Source organism: Vigna angularis, chromosome 4, assembly GCF_016808095.1.
Source record: "Vigna angularis cultivar LongXiaoDou No.4 chromosome 4, ASM1680809v1, whole genome shotgun sequence".
Classification (NCBI taxonomy): domain Eukaryota; kingdom Viridiplantae; phylum Streptophyta; class Magnoliopsida; order Fabales; family Fabaceae; genus Vigna; species Vigna angularis.
The window spans coordinates 1,476,124-1,496,145 of NC_068973.1; the positions used below are offsets into that span (position 1 = coordinate 1,476,124).

General features: G+C 37.1%; 1 protein-coding gene across 1 annotated transcript; it reads left to right on the forward strand.

Annotated features, from left to right (window-relative positions):
• Positions 1-3,891: 3,891 nt before the first annotated feature.
• LOC128196116 (uncharacterized) lies at positions 3,892-6,297 on the forward strand. Its single transcript, XM_052875956.1, has 2 exons — positions 3,892-4,989; positions 5,101-6,297. Exons 1-2 carry the CDS (start codon positions 3,892-3,894, stop codon positions 6,295-6,297), a joined length of 2,295 nt encoding a protein of 764 aa, XP_052731916.1.
• Positions 6,298-20,022: the final 13,725 nt, after the last annotated feature.

A 20,022-nucleotide genomic window follows, 5' to 3' on the forward strand; every position in this document is an offset into this window, starting at 1 on the left:
AAGTTCTCCATGACTATGGAGAACTAATTTCATTTTGTTGGGGAATGATGTAGTTACGAAACTTTCATGTAAATGCACTTGAGTTTAATGAATTTAAGCTTCCTTCAATTGATTGTGAGTGTTTAATTTCCTTCTCTTAAAGCTTGTTGTGACTTGATCAACCATAACATGATTCTAAGATTTGCTAGATATTGGAAAGTATTGTGTGGATCTTGAACTGGAATTAACACCTAAAGGAGATTGTATCTAGGAATGGAGCTTGATGCTTTAGTTGTCTTAAACCTCTAATCGTAATGCAGATGAACTTTCTAGGTTACCAAGGAATTGGGACTGAAAGAAGTGAGTCTAGGCTTTTTCTACCAAGGAATTGGGTCTAAGTATAATAGGAAGGTTGACAAACGCAATTAATTGATGAAGTAGTGATGTGCATTTGCATGATAGCGTAGTAATTACAATCATTCTCCAACATCTCATCCATATTGTTTCATTATCCATTAACCATTTTCCAATCTTTTAGCCTCTAAGACGTTCATTTTATCACTTATATTTGAATTGGAATTTTATTACACTTGAATCATACCAAAAGGATGTATTCTTAGTCTAAGTTAGTTAACTTATTATACGGTTTTAAAGTATTACACGAGTCTCTTGGGAAACGATATCCGGTCTTACCGGTTTTATTACTTTGAACGATTTGGTACACTTGCCAAAGAGTTAACAAGTTTTTGGCGCCGTTGCCGGGGATTCGGTGTTAGTACTTTACTGTTGTGTAATTCTTAACCAACTTAGGCTTTATTCTTTATATTCTTTATACTGTGAATAAAATTGTTTTAGTGATCTTAAAGTTAATCTTGTGCTCTAGTATTGTTGTTTTAGTGAATGCAGAGAAAAATTCGTACTAGAAGCACACCATCACTTGAACCTCTTCTATTGGATCCTGAAGTTGAAAAGACAGCAAGAAGAAACAATAGCCAAAGAAGGAGAGAAAACAGAACTTCGAGAGACATTTCTCCCGCACTTGTAATCTCTGAGCAACCAAACTCTTCCACAGCTAATCAGGAAATGGGGGATATGGGTGATGATATGAATGGCAATGGTGATAGACAAGCAAGGCGCACCTTGGAAGACTACTCTACTTTTGCAGGACCGCTCCACTTTAATAGTATTGCTCGACCACGGGTAAATGCTGTGAACATGGAAATGAAGCCTGCTCTCATCCATCTGGTGCAGAGTAATCAATTCAATGGCCTATCACACGAGAATCCTTATAATCATTTAGCAACTTTCTTGGAAATTTGCAACACTGTAAAGATCCATCAAGTGCCAGATGAGGCAATAAGGCTCAGTTTATTTCCATTCTCCTTGGGAGGTAATGCGAAGATGTGGCTGAATTCTTTCCCTGAAAATAGCTTCACTACGTGGGAGGATGTTGTGGCAAAATTCCTCAACAAATTCTTTCCACAGTCCAAGGTTAACAAAGGGAAACAGGAGATTTCATCTTTTCAGCAGGATGTCAATGAGACTCTGAGTCAAGCCTGAGACAGATTCAAAGGGCTACTGAGAAAGACACCCACTCATGGGTTTGATGAACCTACCGTTCTCAACATGTTTTTGGGAGGATTGAGATCCCAAACCAAATTGATGTTGGATGCCTCAACTGGAGGAAATATCCGTTGGAAGACACCAGAAGAAGCTCATGAGCTAATAGAAAACATGGCTGCAAATGACAGTGAATTGCAGAATGAAAGGGCTCAGCAAAAAGGAGTGTTTCAACTACAATCTCAGGATGCTCTATTAGCCCAAAACAAGATAATGACCCAACAGCTTGAAGCTCTCATGAACAAACTCTCGCAATTGCCAAAAGAACTCCAGAATGTTTCACAAGCCCAACATCAAGGGTGTGAATTGTGTGGTGGAGAACATGCTAATGGTCATTGTGCTATGCAGGTCAATACCCAAGAAGACGTGAATTATATGGGTAGTCAAAACCGTAACAATCACTTTAATCAAGGATGGAGACCGCACCCAAGCATGGGCCAAGGACAAGCTGGACCTTCAAACAGACCACCTCAACAACAATACCAACCACACCCCTCTTTATCAGACAGGACCTCTAAATTGGAGGACACTCTTCAACAATTCATGCAAGTATCCATCTCCAATCACAAAAGCACGGAAGCATCCATAAGGAATTTGGAGATACAAGTTGGCCAACTGGCCAAGAAGCTAGAAGAAAAACCTGATAAGAGTTTTGGAGCTAATACTGAAACCAACCCAAAGGAGGAGTGCAAGGCAATCACTACAAGAAGTGGTAAGTTGTTAGTGAGTGGAGAGAAAAAGAACTCAGAAGAGAGTGATGAAAGAAAAGATGAAAATGAGACAAAGAGTGAGAATAGAAAAGAAGAGAATGAGAGTAAAGAAAATGAGAATAGTGTTAGTGGAGAGAAAGAAAAAGAAGAAGAGGATGAGAGAAGAAAAAGAAAAGAAAAAGAAGTTGAGAGGCCCCTTCCCTATCCACAAATATATACAAGAAAGGATAAAGAAAAGCAGTTTGGACGGTTTATGGATATCTTCAAGCAATTGGAGATAAAAATACCATTCTCAGAAGCACTACAACAAATGCCGGCCTATGCAAAATTCATGAAGGAACTCCTCACTAAAAAGAGGAAATACATTGAGGAAGAGACCATTGAAGTTCAAGGTAACTGCAGTGCCATTATCCAGAAGCTCCTCCCTCCTAAATTCAAGGATCCTGGTAGCTTCACCATTCCCTGCACTATAGGTAAGCTAGCTATTGGAAAAGCATTGATCGATTTGGGTGCAAGCATCAATTTGATGCCTTTCTCTTTATTTGAGAAAATTGGAGAGCTTGAACTCAAACCTACTCGGATGAGCCTACAATTGGCAGACAGATCCATCAAGTATCCACTTGGTGTAGTGGAGGATGTTCTTGTACGAGTAGATAAATTTGTGTTTCCAGTGGATTTCGTTATCATGGAAATGGAGGCGGATGTGGAGGTACCACTCATCCTTGGAAGGCCATTCATGAAGACGGCAAGAGTACTCATCGATGTTGATGATGGTAAGCTCAAGGTGAGGGTGGAAGATGAAGAGGTGAATTTTAATGTTTTTGAAGCAATGTCTCACCCCAGTGATGAGGGAGCTTGCTTTCAAGTTGATGTGCTTGACGAAGCCTGCGTAACGGTAGAAAGGGAGATACATGTGTCGTCCCCGCTGATAAAAACACTCATAGATGCACGTGAATCTCTCAATGAAGAAGAAGAGAAAATGATTGAAGAACGTTTAACAGATTTGGATGTGCTGAAGGAGATCCCATCTAATGAGGTACAGATCGAAGATATAAAGACTGATGTCATGATGGAAGAGAAGAAGCTTGAACTAAAAATTTTACCCTCTCACTTAAAGTATGCTTTTCTAGATGAGGGTAACAACAAGCCTGTGATTATCAGCAGCTCCTTATCATCTGCTGAAGAGAAAAAGTTGATCGAAGTGTTGAAAAGAAACAAAGGAACTGTAGGATGGTCTATCTCTGATTTAAAGGGGATAAGTCCAACCTATTGCATGCACCGTATTTTTATGGAAGATGATTTTAAACCAGCAACTCAACCTCAAAGAAGGCTAAATCCAGTCATGAAAGAGGAGGTGAGAAAAGAGGTTCTCAAGCTTCTTGAGGCAGGGATCATTTATCCTATCTCTGATAGCACATGGGTAAGTCCTGTGCAAGTGGTCCCGAAGAAGGGCGGCATGACAGTTATATGTAATGAGAAAAATGAGTTTATACCTACACGAACTGTCACTGGTTGGAGAATGTGCATTGAGTACCGGAAGTTGAATTAGGCCACAAGAAAAGACCATTTTCCACTCCCCTTTATGGATCAAATGCTGGAGAGATTAGCAGGGCAAACTTTCTACTGCTTTTTGGACGGTTATTCTGGCTATAATCAAATAGCTGTAGATCCAAAAGATCAAGAAAAGACCGCATTCACGTGCCCCTTCGGTATATTCGCTTATAGAAAGATGCCTTTTGGGCTTTGCAATGCCCCTGCCACCTTTCAAAGATGCATGCAAGCTATATTCTCCGATCTTGTGGAGAAATGTATAGAAGTCTTCATGGACGACTTCTCAGTGTTTGGAAGCTCATTTGACTTATGTCTGGCTAATTTAGAAACGGTGTTGAAGAGATGCATCCAAACCAACCTCATTCTTAACTGGGAGAAATGTCACTTCATGGTAACAGAAGGGATTGTTTTGGGGCATAAAATTTCTTCCAAAGGAATTGAAGTGGACATAGCTAAAGTGGAAGTCATTGAAAAGCTTCCACCACCAACTAATGTGAAAGGAATTCAAAGCTTTCTTGGGCATGCTGGCTTTTATAGAAGATTCATTCAAGATTTCTCCAAGATTGCTAAGCCCTTAAGCAATCTCCTTGTAAAAGATACACCATTTGAACTGAATGAGGAATGTTTGAAGGCATTTGAAGCATTGAAAGCCAAGCTAATTTCCGCTCCGGTGATCATATCTCCTGATTGGAACAAAGATTTTGAATTAATGTGTGATGCTAGTGACTATGCTATTGGTGCAGTGCTTGGACAGAGAAGAGAGAAAGTGTTCCACACAATCTACTATGCAAGCAAGGTCTTGAATGGAGCTCAACTAAAGTATGCAACCACGGAAAAGGAGTTTCTTGCCATAGTGTATGCATTAGAGAAATTCAGACCCTATCTCATAGGTTCAAAGGTGATTATTTACACTGATCATGCTGCTATCAAGTATTTGCTTACCAAGCCTGATTCCAAACCAAGATTGATAAGATGGGTTCTTATGTTGCAAGAATTTGATTTGGAGATCAGAGATAAGAAAGGAAGCAAAAATGTCATTGCTGATCATCTCTCAAGACTTGTCAATGATGAAGTTACAACTAAAGAGAGAGAAATCCGTGAAGAGTTTTATGATGAGAACTTGATGATGGTCCAACAAAGGCCCTGGTTTGCTGACATAGCTAATTTCAAAGCTGCGGGAATCCTTCCAGATGATCTTTCATGGCAACAAAAGAAGAAATTCTTAAATGATGCTAAGCAGTTTGTTTGGGATGACCCCTATTTATTCAAACTAGGAGCTGACAATCTCTTGAGGCGGTGTGTTACTGAAGAAGAATCAGCAGGAATCTTGTGGCATTGCCATAATTCACCCTATGGAGGACACTTCAATGGTGAAAGAACAGCTGCCAAAGTCCTCCAATCTGGATTTTACTGGCCTACTATATTCAAGGATGCTTATGCCCACGCCAAGCGTTGTGATAAATGTCAAAGAGTGGGCACTATCTCAAGAAGGCATGAAATTCCACTACAAAGCATCCTGGAAGTTGAGGTTTTTGATTGCTGGGGTATTGATTTTGTCGGTCCCCTACCTTCATCTTATACTAATGAGTATATTCTGGTTGCAGTAGACTATGTTAGCAAATGGGTGGAAGCAGTAGCATGTCAGAAGAATGATGCAACCACTGTCATTAAATTCTTGAGGAAAAACATATTCTCAAGATTTGGGGTGCCAAGAATTCTTATCAGCGACGGAGGATCACATTTCTGCAACTATCAGCTTGAAAAGGTACTAAAAAACTATGAGGTGAAACATAAAGTTGCTTCCCCATATCATCCTCAAACCAATGGGCAAGCGGAAGTATCAAACAGAGAAATCAAGAGGATTCTAGAGAAAACTGTTTCTTCTTCCAGGAAGGATTGGTCATTAAAACTGGATGATGCTCTGTGGGCCTACAGGACTGCAATGAAAACACCTGTTGGGATGACTCCCTTTCAACTAGTCTATGGCAAATCTTGTCATTTACCGGTGGAGATGGAGCACAAAGCTTATTGGGCCCTGAAGTTCTTGAACTTTGATTCTACCTTGTCTGCAGAAAAGAGGAAGTTACAATTACAGGAGTTGGAGGAAATGAGATTGACAGCTTATGATAACTCCAAGAATTACAAAGAGAAGGTTAAGTTGTATCATGACAAAAAGCTCTTAATGAGAGAGTTTCAACCTGGCCAACAAGTTTTACTCTTCAATTCCAGATTCAAGATTCTTCAAGGCAAATTGAAATCAAAGTGGTCTGGACCGTTCATCATAAAGGAGGTAAAGCCCCATGGGGCTATTGAGTTGGTTAACCCTGCAACAGATGATCCAAACAGAAGTTGGGTGGTAAATGGACAAAGGCTGAAACAGTACCTAGGCGGTGAGATTCAGCGTCTCACAACAATCATTCACCTCTCAGATCCATGAGCATCAGTGTGTCAAGCTAATGACGTTAAACAAGCGCTTACTGGGAGGCAACCCAGCTTTCTAACCTTATTTCGGTGTTATTTTGTTATTTGTGTGTGTTGTTGATTGTTTGTTTGTGTTTTAGCACTTGTTAAAATTTTGTCTGTTAGGAAGTATGTTACTGTTTTGTGTAGCTTGAGATGTGAATGGTGTGATTGTGTTGTGTCTTGATTTTTAATTGCTTGTTTTGGAGAATGTTGAAAATTTGTGAAATTGAACACCTTCAAATTGATTCTTCAAGTGAATTTCCCTTATTGAAGATTTAAGCAAACGCGTTTGATAAAAATAAGGTGTTCTGGGGTGTTTTGAGAGCTAGAGAATGCAAAAATTAGAAAATGGTACTGTGAGTTGAGCCATTCTGCAGTCTGCTGAAATTCTGCAGAATTCACGCCCAAGCCCCCCTGACCAGGCGCGCCCAGGCGCGAGACAGCAGCGTGCTGGTCGCGCCCGGGCGCGAGAAAGAGGGCGCCCGGGCGCGACATGTGCAGGCCCAAATTTTTTCTGATTTTAAGTGCACAGGTCTGATGTCCCTCATTTTCAAACCCTAATTTCCAGCCCCCTCTCTCTCTCTCGTGCCTATTCTCTCAAAACTTCCACAACCACCATACCCTTCCATCTAAGCCATACAAACTACACCACTCAACAACCACCCCACTCACCATTGTGAACTCTCTCACTTAGTAAACCTATTCCCAACTCAACCCACCCACTCAACTTTATCACTTCCATTGTGAACTCTCACACCCACTCATTCTCATCACCAAAAATCTGTTTTCTTTGGGTAATCAAGGTCAAGCTCTCAACTCTCTCAAGATCCCCAAATTCAAATTCAAATTCAATTCTCCAAATCAAGTAGGTTTTGCTTTCGTTTGCTTGTTTTGAAAATCCTTTGCTTTCTTGTGTTGATTGTTGTTTGATTTAGAATAGGTTTGTTCAATTAAACTGTGTGAATGCGTGTTTGATCATGGAAAAGTGGAACCAAACCACTGCCACTGAGTTCTGCACTCTGCAGAAACTCGCGCCCGGGCGCCCCTTGCAGGTCGCGCCCAGGCGCGACTGGCTCGGCCAAGAATGTGGCCCATGCTTTGATCTTCAATTGTTTTTCCATTTTCTCTGTTTCATCCATGCTTTGACTGCTTTGTTTTAGTTAGTGTGTTTAATTGAATTGCGTGTATGTTGGCTTGCTTTCTAAAACCACAAAAATCACCAAAATAGGTAACCAAAAAGGCAAAATTCTGCAGAAAATTTCTTGCAGAAGTCGCGCCCGGGCGCCCCTAGCAGGTCGCGCCTGGGCGCGACTGGTTCGGCCAGAATTTGCCAATAGTTGAGCTTTTCATGCGTTTTGTTTATTTTTGTCTTTTGATTTCCTTGTAATTGTTTGTGATTGAGTGTCCTAATTGTTTGTGTTTGCTCGTGAGCCATGAATGCACAACCGATGCACAAACGTTACATATCACTTTGATTTTTCTGTGTCTCCTCCTCGCATTAACAATCCTTGCATGTTTGTGCAGAAATGGCCTCTGTTTCAGGAACAAAAAGAATCAAAACCACAGCAACAAAGAGGCAGAAGCAAAAGAAGAATTCCAAACCTCAAACCTTCCTCTCTCAGAGACATAAGAAAAATTTTGAGGAGTCTCAAAACAGACGGCTCCTTATGGAAAGAGTAGTAGAACAGCTACCTCGGGAGGAACCACAATTTGCCCAAGAGGTGTGGCGTCGACACTGGAGCAATCTTATCTCCTTCCCTGAACCGGCTAATATTGATGTAGTCCGGGAATTCTATGCTAATGCTCGCAGCTATTTAGACGAACCACAACCGTTTACAAGTTATGTGCGAGGGAGGCCAGTGGCTTTTGATGCAAATACAATCAACTCTTTCTTGAACACTCAGTGGCCAGGGGGCAATTCAACATGTCATTATTCAGACGCAAACAGAACAAATTTTGCAGGGATAGACTATGAGGAGGTGGAGAGGACCTTGTGCCTCCCAAGAGGACACTTTCATAGAAACAGACAGGGACAACCATTGCATATCAAGCGTTCCTTTCTTACACCTCTCTCCAAATATTGGATGGCATTCATACATGCCAACATCTCTCTGTGCTCCCATATGTCTGACCTCAATGTGAGTAGAGCACTCCTCCTTTTCTTTATATTGCAGGGTAAGCCAATCAATGTGGGTAACATTATTGCACTCCTCATTACTGCACTGAGCAACACTCCACTAGGCCACCCATCTCTGATCACTCACCTATGTGAGATTGCTGGGGTTGATACTTCACTGCCTCCATTTGAGAAACCAAGGAAAACCATTGATCGGTCCTATTACCTGCAATACTGCTTAATTGATGAGGACGGTCAGAACATTCCTGCACCCCAACCACCAAGAAGGCATCGGAGAAATCAGCCTGACCCACCTGCACAGCCTGAAGAAGACGGCCCACAAAACCCCTTCAATATGGCTGACCTCAATGCTAAGCTGGAAGCACTCCACAGGATGGGCCTTGCTCACGCAGACATGATGCGTCAGGTCTACGCCTCCTCTCACCCAGGTTTCATGACTTCTGAGGAGTATGCTGCAAGAGTAGCTTGGCCTGGGGACCAGACCTCTACTGATGGGGGAGCTGGAACATCTTCTGGAGCTCAAGCAATGGAAGAGGATCAATCTGAAGAGGAAGATGAGGAGGAGCAATCTGAAGAGGAAGAGGAGGAGGAGCAATCTGAAGAGGAAGAAGAAGTGGAGGACACTGAGAGTGATTCTTGAGGAGACAGAGGAGACAATGAGACGGGCAACTTTCATCTCTTTCATAAACAATTACTACTTTCATGCTTTAAATTCCGTAGTTAATTTTATTTCAGCACTCGTACTTTTGAACTTGGTTGAATGAACATGTTGATGAAAATGTTTCGAACTTGACTTGATTAGAAATCGCTTATGTTTGCTTTTACTCTGTGAGACTTTGAGAAATTAGGCTCGAGTTGGGTAGTTTCTTTTCACTGTGGTTACGCTCGACTGAATGAATTTCATGCGCTGTTCTTCTTGTGATTAATATGCATGGCATTGTGTTTGAAAACAAATTTGGAACCCTAAGTAACCTAGTGAGATTTTGTGCTCCAGAATTATTGTTGAATGATATCACTTTAGAAGCATAATTGAGTTTTGCCTGATTTTCTCTGAAGTGGATCATTTACTTGTTCAATACACATGATCAAGGTTGTTTTGTTCTCCCTTTGTTATCTTAAGTTCTTGAACTCAAAGCCTATTGTAACCTTATGTAGCCCATCCATGAACCTTAAAAAGCAATCCAAAAAATTTGTAATCCCTCTACCTTAAGCTAAGATGAGCATTCAAGTGGGGTACAGGAAAATGGTTCAAGTTTGGGGTATTTGAGGTGACATGAGAATAGACATTAAGAGTCAAAATAAAAAAAATAAAAAAAAATTATTTAAAATTAAAAGTATTACAAAAAGGGAAAAAGAAGTAAGATTTGCTTACAATTGGTGGAAGTACGCGAGACTTTGTTATCTTGTGCTAAAATGAATGCTCTCTTAGTATTAGTTTTGCCTAGAAAAACCAAAGCTCCTTCTTAACCTAACCCTTGTAAAGCCTTGAATGTTCTTGTACCTCAATTTTATAGGTAAATGTGTTCATTGTAAAGGAAATGAAAGGCAAAGTTCAATTGTGTGATATTGTGATGTTTGAGTGAGAGACACACATCCCCATACACCTATGAGAGTGAGTGAAACAGTTTCTTTTCAGAGGAAGGGTTCCATGTTAGTTAAGAAAATACTTTTGTCATGTGTGTTGGTCCCTCATAGAACATAGCTGTTGTTTAAATTCTGTAAGTTTGTGAGTACCACCAGTGAAAGTTTCACCTCTTGTGACAAAAATCTAGTCAACATGATGAGCAAGCATGATTGAATTTTATTCTTGTTTAGTGATGAAGCATTAGAGTTGTTTGTTTGTTCAAACCAGTTCATTTGTTTGTTTTTCTGCTTGAGGACAAGCAAGATTTCAAGTTTGGGGTTGTGATAACGGTAATTTTTACCATTATCTTTGAACCAATTCTTGTACCAAATCTACCCTTTTTAAGCTTGAAACATGTTTAATCCTCCCTTTTCATCTAAGTTTGCGAATAAGTCTAGCTTAAGCGTTACATACAAGTTTTCATCATTAATTCCTCAAATTTGTAGGCGAATTGCAAGCTGTTAGAGAAGTACTGTATTTACCAAGAATGGGAGCAAGAAAAGGATTCAAAAGCAGGATCTGATGGAGCAGGAAAGGAAGTTCACGCCTAAGAGCCCAAGAAGAAGGAAGCAGGATACATTTTCTGCGCAAGCCTCGCGCCTGGGCGCGGCCAAAAGGGCGCTTGGGCGCGACCATATGCGCGAGCTCCGCGCCTGGGCGCGACCAAGAGGGCGCCCGGGCGCGACCATCTGCGCGAGCTCCGCGCCTGGGCGCGAGAAAGAGGGCGCCCGGGCGCGACCTTCTGCGAGAGCTTCGCGCCTGGGCGCGACTGAGGAGGGGCGCCCGGGCGCGAACTATGCTGACCTGGAACCCTAGATCTATTTAAAGCATTCTGTAACTGAGGGTGGTATCTTCTTGGCGGCTGAAGCTTGGAACACCATTTTCGGACCTAAGGGAGCTGGTTTTGGGCAGTGGAAACTCTCCATCCTTCCTCCTTGGATCCCCATTCTTCCAATTTTCTCCATTGTAAGCTCAAGTTCTCCATGACTATGGAGAACTAATTTCATTTTGTTGGGGAATGATGTAGTTACGAAACTTTCATGTAAATGCACTTGAGTTTAATGAATTTAAGCTTCCTTCAATTGATTGTGAGTGTTTAATTTCCTTCTCTTAAAGCTTGTTGTGACTTGATCAACCATAACATGATTCTAAGATTTGCTAGATATTGGAAAGTATTGTGTGGATCTTGAACTGGAATTAACACCTAAAGGAGATTGTATCTAGGAATGGAGCTTGATGCTTTAGTTGTCTTAAACCTCTAATCGTAATGCAGATGAACTTTCTAGGTTACCAAGGAATTGGGACTGAAAGAAGTGAGTCTAGGCTTTTTCTACCAAGGAATTGGGTCTAAGTATAATAGGAAGGTTGACAAACGCAATTAATTGATGAAGTAGTGATGTGCATTTGCATGATAGCGTAGTAATTACAATCATTCTCCAACATCTCATCCATATTGTTTCATTATCCATTAACCATTTTCCAATCTTTTAGCCTCTAAGACGTTCATTTTATCACTTATATTTGAATTGGAATTTTATTACACTTGAATCATACCAAAAGGATGTATTCTTAGTCTAAGTTAGTTAACTTATTATACGGTTTTAAAGTATTACACGAGTCTCTTGGGAAACGATATCCGGTCTTACCGGTTTTATTACTTTGAACGATTTGGTACACTTGCCAAAGAGTTAACACACAGCGCACCCAGATCGCTATACGAGAGCTTAAACAGAGAGCACACCCCCAAACATCTTCGCTTTGCGCCCTTCTCGTCTTTCGAATTAAAATGGCAGTGACTCTAGGCCACCACCAGTCGCACAACGACTAAATTCGCTATGCGAATCACCAAACAGAGAGCAGCACCCTCCAGTCATTCGCACAGCGCACCAACTCGCACAGCGAATGACCCAGACAGTGAGCACTCTTTACAGGGACTCACTATGCGAGACAGCTTGCATAGCGACTCTGCATCATCTACAGAACACAAGTTCTGCAGAATTAGGCCCTCACACACCCCTCTACCATTTTTAGGCCATTTTGCCAACTTCTAAGACCTCTAATTCGTGATTTAGACCTAATTAAACTTGTCTAATTAATTATAAACATTCTCTACAACAATTCTAAAGAGATTTTGACTCAATTTCTACTTTAGAAATCCAAAATCAACAACTTAGTGACCCAAATTCAAGTTTTACTCCTAACAAGTCAAAATTGACCTATATGAGCTACCCAAATAGCCCTAACAGACACAAGATCTCCAATGCCCAAAATCGCTACCTCACTACCTCCAATTTGCCCCAAAATACTACAGTTTCACTTGACCCCTTATCTAATAACCTTCATAACATCTCTACCTCACCAATGAACTCAATCACAACAATACATTTTCCCCATATCAGTTTACAACATCAGTTCACAGTTCCACGTTTGCTCATATAGATGCATACAAAACAAGGTCACTTTAAACACAAACTTGTTCATCAAACAACAGAATATTACAGATTTTAGCACATGCATTGTTCATACAACCCATAGAAAAAATATCTATCTCCCCTTACCTCAGAGTTGAACAGTCCAGCTCACAACACTGCTTCCACAGTACCCTACTCGGTTAAGAACCTAACAGTACCCTACAACCACCGAAATGGTGATGGAAACAGCTCTTAGAGCTCGAAATTTAGCAGAGAACAGAAAAGGGAAAACACAAGACGCATGCAACCAACAAAGATTGCATGTGCTAGGTTTAAGAACGGAGAAGAGGTTGCATGCAGGGACTTACTAGCCTAGAACCCAAAACGAATCGGACGGTTGTGAAGCCCTCTACGTCGCGGACGGTCGTGAAGCCCTCTACATCGCGGGCGTTTGAGCGCCACCTAAACAGAAATCCAGTAGCTCAGTGAAGAGGACTAGAAGAGAGAAGACAAAGATGTGGTAGAAAGAAGGCAGAGAACTTGAGGAACTGAGTTTTTAGAGAGAGAATGGAAATAGGCTAATGAACCAGGCTGTTCAGAAATTCATATTTATATTAAAATACTAAATCTGGTTCTATTAATCTAATGCAGTAATCCACTCTTTTAAATCCCAAATTTTTTTTAGGTTCAAAATGAGATTTTCAAATTAGTTCAATTACTCAAAGAAAATAATATGAAGAATTTGAATAATATTGGGTTGATTTTAAATGTTAATAGAATGATATTTATATAAGAAATTAATTCAGGTTATAAATCTTTAAGATAAGACGTCATGATGTATGATTAAGTACTTTCATCTATACTTAACATATATATTTTAATTAAGTAGGTAAATTGAATAAAAACATTAAAATTAAAGGGTGAGAAGTTGAGAAAAATCTCTCTTATGTATATAAATGTTGAAGTTTGGATAAAGAATACCCTAAAATTACATTTACTATTAAGACTAATATGTAAATTTGAAAGTTTGAAGTAGCTCTCATATATTAATCTTTGATAAAATATATTTAACATATATGTATTTTATGTATGAAAATGTATTGAATTGTGTTATGATCTCGGCAAATGTACCGAATCGTATCAAGTAATAATAAATGGCAAGATCAAGTATCGTATTCCAGAATACTCACAACACTAAACAATCGTGTAATTACTTAACTAATTAAGACTGAAAAGCTATTTTGTTGGTGTTTAAATGCAAATGCAACAAAAGTAAATATGAATGCAAATTGAACAGTTGAGGCTTGACACAAGAATGAATGGTCTTAATAATATGAGATGATTATGTTGTTGGGGTTTAGATTTCACCTTCCTTACTTTCATGTATATAAGAATTCATCTTCTTCATTAAATTGTTAACGTCACTTTCTAAATTACTTAAAACCTGATCCCTCAACGTAAAAAGCCTATCCTTAATTATTTGACCACAATCTCTTGCATCTCTAATAATCAATTCTGCATTACGAACATAAGCTTAAGACAACCAAACATCTTATCCCTATCTCTAGACAATATTTCTTCTGGGTGAAATTCTCCAGATCAAAGTTTCTAGGTATTTCCCAATAACAAAGAAATCCAAACATCATGCTATGAGTGAACAAAACATAACAAGCATTAAGCAAAGGAAGAAATCACTAACAATTAATGAAAGAAGCATAAAATAATTCAAATCATATTCAAATACATGAAAGTTTAGAGGTTACATCTTCCCCAATAATAAATGAGTTTAGTTCTCCATCATCGTGGAGAACCTTGGTGTGCAATGGAATGAAAGTGAGATAAAAACCCTAGAAAACGAAGAGGAGAGCTCCCGCATCCAAATCTGCCTCTAAACGGTCGAAAATGGTGTTTTTGCGCTTCAGCCTTCCAAAGATGTGAACCCTAGGACGTGCAAATCCTTAAATAGATCAAAAATAAGTCCAAAGGCCCAACACGCTAGCGTTCAGCGCCCCTACTTAGGGCAATCGGGCGAGCTTACGAGATAAGTGACGCTAAGGGCCTTGGAAGGGGCAACCAGACGCCTTGCGGTACCTGAAGTCTGGCGCTCAGCGCCCCTCAACGGGCAAGCAGGCGCTGGTGCGTGATTGCTGGCGTTGAGGGACCCAGAAAAGGGCAACCAGGCATCTTACGACCTTCTGTAGCCTTCTCTTTTGGTGTTTTTTCTGTTCTTTCTATGTTTCAACTCCTTGATACTTTAACTCCTCTTCCAAATCATTCCAATAACCTACAAAATCAAGGGAATTAGTGATAAAAGTCATCAAGTATAACCTCAACTCTTTTATTCACACAATTAAACTCAAATCGAAAGATTAAACAAATTTCTAAGTCAAAAATGATTAATTTACTATCAAAATTGAATCACAGATAACGGTTAAATCAACCATTATCAAATTGTAGTATTATTAGAGAGCAGTTAAGAAGAGAAACGTTTTTTTTTTGTCATCATTTTCATATTGTTAGATAATGAATAATGATATTAAAACGTGGTTGTTGAAAAAAAAATGTACGGAAAAGGATAATTTCTATGTTTACTTGTTTTTACCGTACTTAAACTTAAATAATAATTTTGAATCCATAAAATAGTCTTGTTTCCATATTTTTTTAATCACTGATTCTTAAAAATGGTTGATTGGGAGAAAAATATGTTAAATATTTTAGACAAAGATAATTTTATCTAGCTTTTACTTTTATTTCTGATAGGCTTCATAAAATTTTCATAACTTTAATTACTTTTGTAATAGAGTAGTTGTTTTTCATGAATTAGTTATTTAATCAAATGGTAAATCCATTTTAAAAAAAATAAATAGTGCAACACTTTAATATAATTATTTCACACATTGAAACTAAAGAAACTAAATTTCAATTATTTATATATAAATTTAAAATTACATTTTTTTATTTATTACAAGAAAAACAAGTAATTTATCAACCGTTAAAATTTGTTAAAAATGTCAAAAATTTGTCCGTAATAATTGTTTTTTATGAAATTTTTACGGGTTAAAATCTTTTGGTAACAATGCAGTTGATAAAACATTCCTCAATGAATATCACACTCCGGTTCATCTTATTCCTCTTCTCTCCTTTTTCTTTTTCTTAGTTTTTCAACCAAAATCAAAATGCATCTTCATTTCAAAACCTAAACTAACAATCTGATTTACTGTAACGTATGAACCCTAATTGTTTCAGAAACTCTAAAATTAAAAAAATTCCCAATCTGTTTTTCGAGCTGCCTTCCTTTCTTCATCTTCAACGGCATACCACACCACACACCACGACCATGCCAATCAAGCGAATTCTAACCATGGGTCTTTTGTCCTCCTTGTAAGTTTTGATATTAATTTGTGGCCTTATGAACTACATTGTGGTCCATCAAGCATTGTTCAAATGGCTTAGCGAGAGCTCTTATGACTAAGCATAACCCAATATATCCCTAAAAAAATTGGATTACGTAGATTCTGATAAATTCTCCCGTGTAGTGACTGTATTATGAAATAATTATTACAACGCAAGGAAATTTATAAAAAATGTATCTTCAGATTTTATTTTATTTAATTATATTTGAAAATATCAATAGATAAAAATTACAAAGTGCTTCCAAATCTTTTTAACTCTCCACAACTACCAAAAAGATAAATGAAGATATCAAATTTATTTGGAAATATTTGGTAAAGATTACATCAATAGAAACTACGGTCAGCCTATGACCAAAAAGAGACTAGTTTTGGTGGATCAAGTGAGGAGCTCACACACCGTACGTAAGACAACTCCTTCATGTTTTCTTTCATTCTTTTACTTTATCATCCATTCTTGGTGTGTATAATGCCTAATTCATGTAGTGTCAATCATCTGTAGGTTTCTACTTTCTTAATGAATTCTGAGGTTAGATAAATAGTATTGGTTGTGCTTTTGATTTTTGTGTGGATTTAATTATATATATATTATCACTTAATCAAATAAAAGCAATGATTGTTAAATCTAAATCATAACTAGTTATATGAGTAAAAGGGTTTTCAAAATTAAATGAGAAGTCACTTTATTTAACTTTATAAACTTTACGTGATCGATTAAATAGATTTTAGCCAATAATTTAGAAGTTACTTGAATTGAAAACTTTAACTAAAATTAATTGATAAATTACTTTGATTAATTAATTTTTATTTCGTAAAAGAAATTAGAGAATAAATATGATATACTAACATTTAATTGAGAAGTTATTTTAAATTTGTTATGAATAATCTACAGAGTTTTTACTTTAATAAAAAAAGTTAATTTTAGTTAGTAGTGAGAATAAGAATAAATTAATTAAGAAGCTATGTTCATTATTTTGAAATATAAGACAAGAACTTGAATTAAAAATCCAACGATAGTAACGGCTATGAAATTAACCTATTTTCTTACGTTTGTTTCAAATCCTCTTTGTTTATTTGCTATATGTTTCTTATTTGATTTATCTTTTTGTTATTTAATTTAAATTTATTTGTTTATTTTTGCATTAAAAAAATTGAATCTTTGTAGTTTTATAGAATAGACAAATGCATGAGATTAATTAAGTGCATTATATAACCTTTTCGTTTGTCAACTTTGTTTTAGATAATTGCTTGCTTTTAATTATTATATAAGTTTGTTTTAATACATATAGCTTTTGAATATTATATAAACACTACAAAAAAATAGACATTATCAACCTTCAAAATTTGTCAAAAACATAAAAAATTTGTCTATAACAACTTTTTTCTGGAATTTCTGACGGATCAAAATCTGTTGATAAAAATGTAATCGATAATATTTATCGACATAAATTTATTTTTGTCGATAATTATCGAAGAAAAAAATTATTGATAAATTTCGTCAATATATACTACGATCTAGTTCATATTCTTCCTCCTTTCTCTTTCTTTTGCTTTTTCTTAGGCATCCGTTTTTTTTTTATTTGTGTATTTTCAAGACAATAAATCAAATCCGCCTAGCCCTACCATCATTCATTGTCTATTTTTTTGCATTTTCAAGTGGGTCGGTAGAAGAAGTTACTCTGTGCGCGAGTTGATGGTGAAGTTGATGATTATGTGGTGTGCAAACTGGTTATAGTGTTGGATATGCAAATGGATATTGCTTGAATGGTGGTAAAGGACGTGGATCTGCATTCGTGTTTGCGTGATTTCGAGGTCTACCAGTTTCGTGGTGGCTTTTGTTTGTGTCGTAGTGCATGATGCACGATCTACTCACATTTTGGGTTACTCATATGCTGACGCGAGAGCTACCAACTTCTGGTTGAGCTTCAATTTGCATTGCTAATGGTGGTTAGAGGTGTTGCAAGTTGTGGCCATACGAGGAGATCCAATAAGATTCACGGTGATTGCATGAGTGATTGTTCTTGATAGGACAATTTCAAAAGTGATGGATTGATGCCATGTAATTGGACGCAATATTTCGATGAGAACTGTGCTGCTCTTTCTGTCGATAATAAATTTGTTAATAAAATTTGTTAATAATTAAAGTTTTAAAATCTGTCAGTAAAATTCATCGATAATTAAATTTATCGACATATTTATTTTTGTTAATAAAATTTCATCGATAATTTCATGAATATTTGTAGTGAAAGGATACACAAAAATTAGTTTAATTAATTAGGCAATTCAAATATTTAATTTGCTTACTTTGGATGTTATGTATGTTATGTTGTTTAATTTAGTCTTTTAGTTTATTTTTGTTTCTAGCTTTTATTTAGTGTTTCTACTTTTAACTTCTTTTGTCATTACTATTGTAATTACTTAACTCGTTAATGTAAGTCTATAAGAACTAATCTAATTAGAAATTAGTTTTGTGTTTGTTGAAAAATAATTTTGATGTCACCTAACCCATACTAGTCTTTTGGATTACTTTGTTAGCAAAAAGAAGAAGATAAACATCTTTATTCAATAAAGAGTTTTGATGATGATGATGATTTATGGAGAAATGTTAAAGATTTAAAGAATGTTTGGATTCAAGATATATATTGAAGACTTAAGAATTTAGTTGTTAAAGTTTATGTATTTTATTTAAAATTAGTAGATCGATATTGACTACCGTTCTACTAATAGGAAGAACCCAAGCAACTGAGCACTCAGGAAATGTTTTATTACTCTAAACACCTTTAGAATAATTTATTGTCACTTATTATAATTGATTATCACAAAGAGAAAATAATTTTTGAAATAGTTTTTGGAATAACTGATTAACACTTATGATAATCAATTATCAGTGACAGATATGAAATGGACTCTTCAGTTTCTAACCTGATTTTCAAAATATGAGTCTATAAATATTTAACTTAAACCTCATTTCAAAATGACAACAAGGAGATTGAGCGAAGGAAAGATAAGTTGTAATGGAACAAAAAATAGTGGTGCTGGAATGCAAAACAAAAAAGGGTTGCAGATAGTGGTGAACTAAAAATGGGAAATGGCGAGTGGAACGAAAAAAAGGAAGAGAAGGGAGACGAGCAGTTGCAAACAATGATGAACATAACATTTGCAAAAAGTGGCAAATGGAGTAGAGAATGTCCGAAAAAAAATGACGTTGCATAGATCGAATAATGATGAGTTCGTAAAAATGAGTTGCGAATAGTGGTGAAGGAAACAACGGATAGTGGTGGCAGAATCCAAAAAAAGGGGTTGTGGATAATGGGGAATGAAAAATGGGAAATAGGGGAGTGGAACGAAAAATAGAAGGGAAGAGAGACTAGAGTAGTTTCAAATAGTGGTGAATGGAGCAGTTGCAAATAGTGGTAAATGAATTAGAAGATGCTTAAAAATGGTGTTGCAAAGACCAAACAATGATGAGTTCGTAAAAGTGGGTTGCAGATAGTGCTGACAGAAACAACGAACAGTGGTAACGGAATGGAGAACGAAAAAGGATTGTGAACAATGTTGAATGAAAAATGGAAAATGGGAGAGTGAAATGAAAAAGGGAAGGGAAAAAAAGATGAGAGTAGTTTCAAATAGTGGTGAATAAAGCAGTTGCAAATAGTGGTGAACGGAGTAGAGAATGATCGAAAACGGCGTTGCAGAGACAAAACAATAATGAGTTTATAAAAATTACGCCTAAATTTACCCTAGGCAAACTTTTGGCTTCGGTTATTCATAAAATTGAAGCAATAATACCTCTATGGCTTCAGTTCTATTAAAAATTGAAGCCTAATGTCCCAATTAAAATAAAAAAGGACTTTTTTTTGCCTCAGGTCTCAAAAAATCAGAAGTCATAGAGATATATGACATTGGTTCTCTTGAAACCAAAGCCAAAAGTCATAGAGGTACATGGCTTTGGTTCTATTGCAACTTAATCCAAATCCTTTTTCTAGATAAAATATTTAAATAAAAAGAGTGACAATTTTTAAAATTTTATTTAAATTTTTTGTTTCAAGTTTAGAAACTATAAAGTCATAGATATATATAGTCTCGATTATCTTGGCAAAATATCCTTTATTAGATA

Coding starts and splice junctions, on each gene's coding strand:
- LOC128196116 (XM_052875956.1), top strand. CDS start 3,892: ATGGATCAAATGCTGGAGAGATTAGCAGGGCAAACTTTCTACTGCTTT. Junction 4,990..5,100: donor ATGATGAGAACTTGATGATG/GTCCAACAAAGG, acceptor GATGCTAAGCAG/TTTGTTTGGGATGACCCCTA.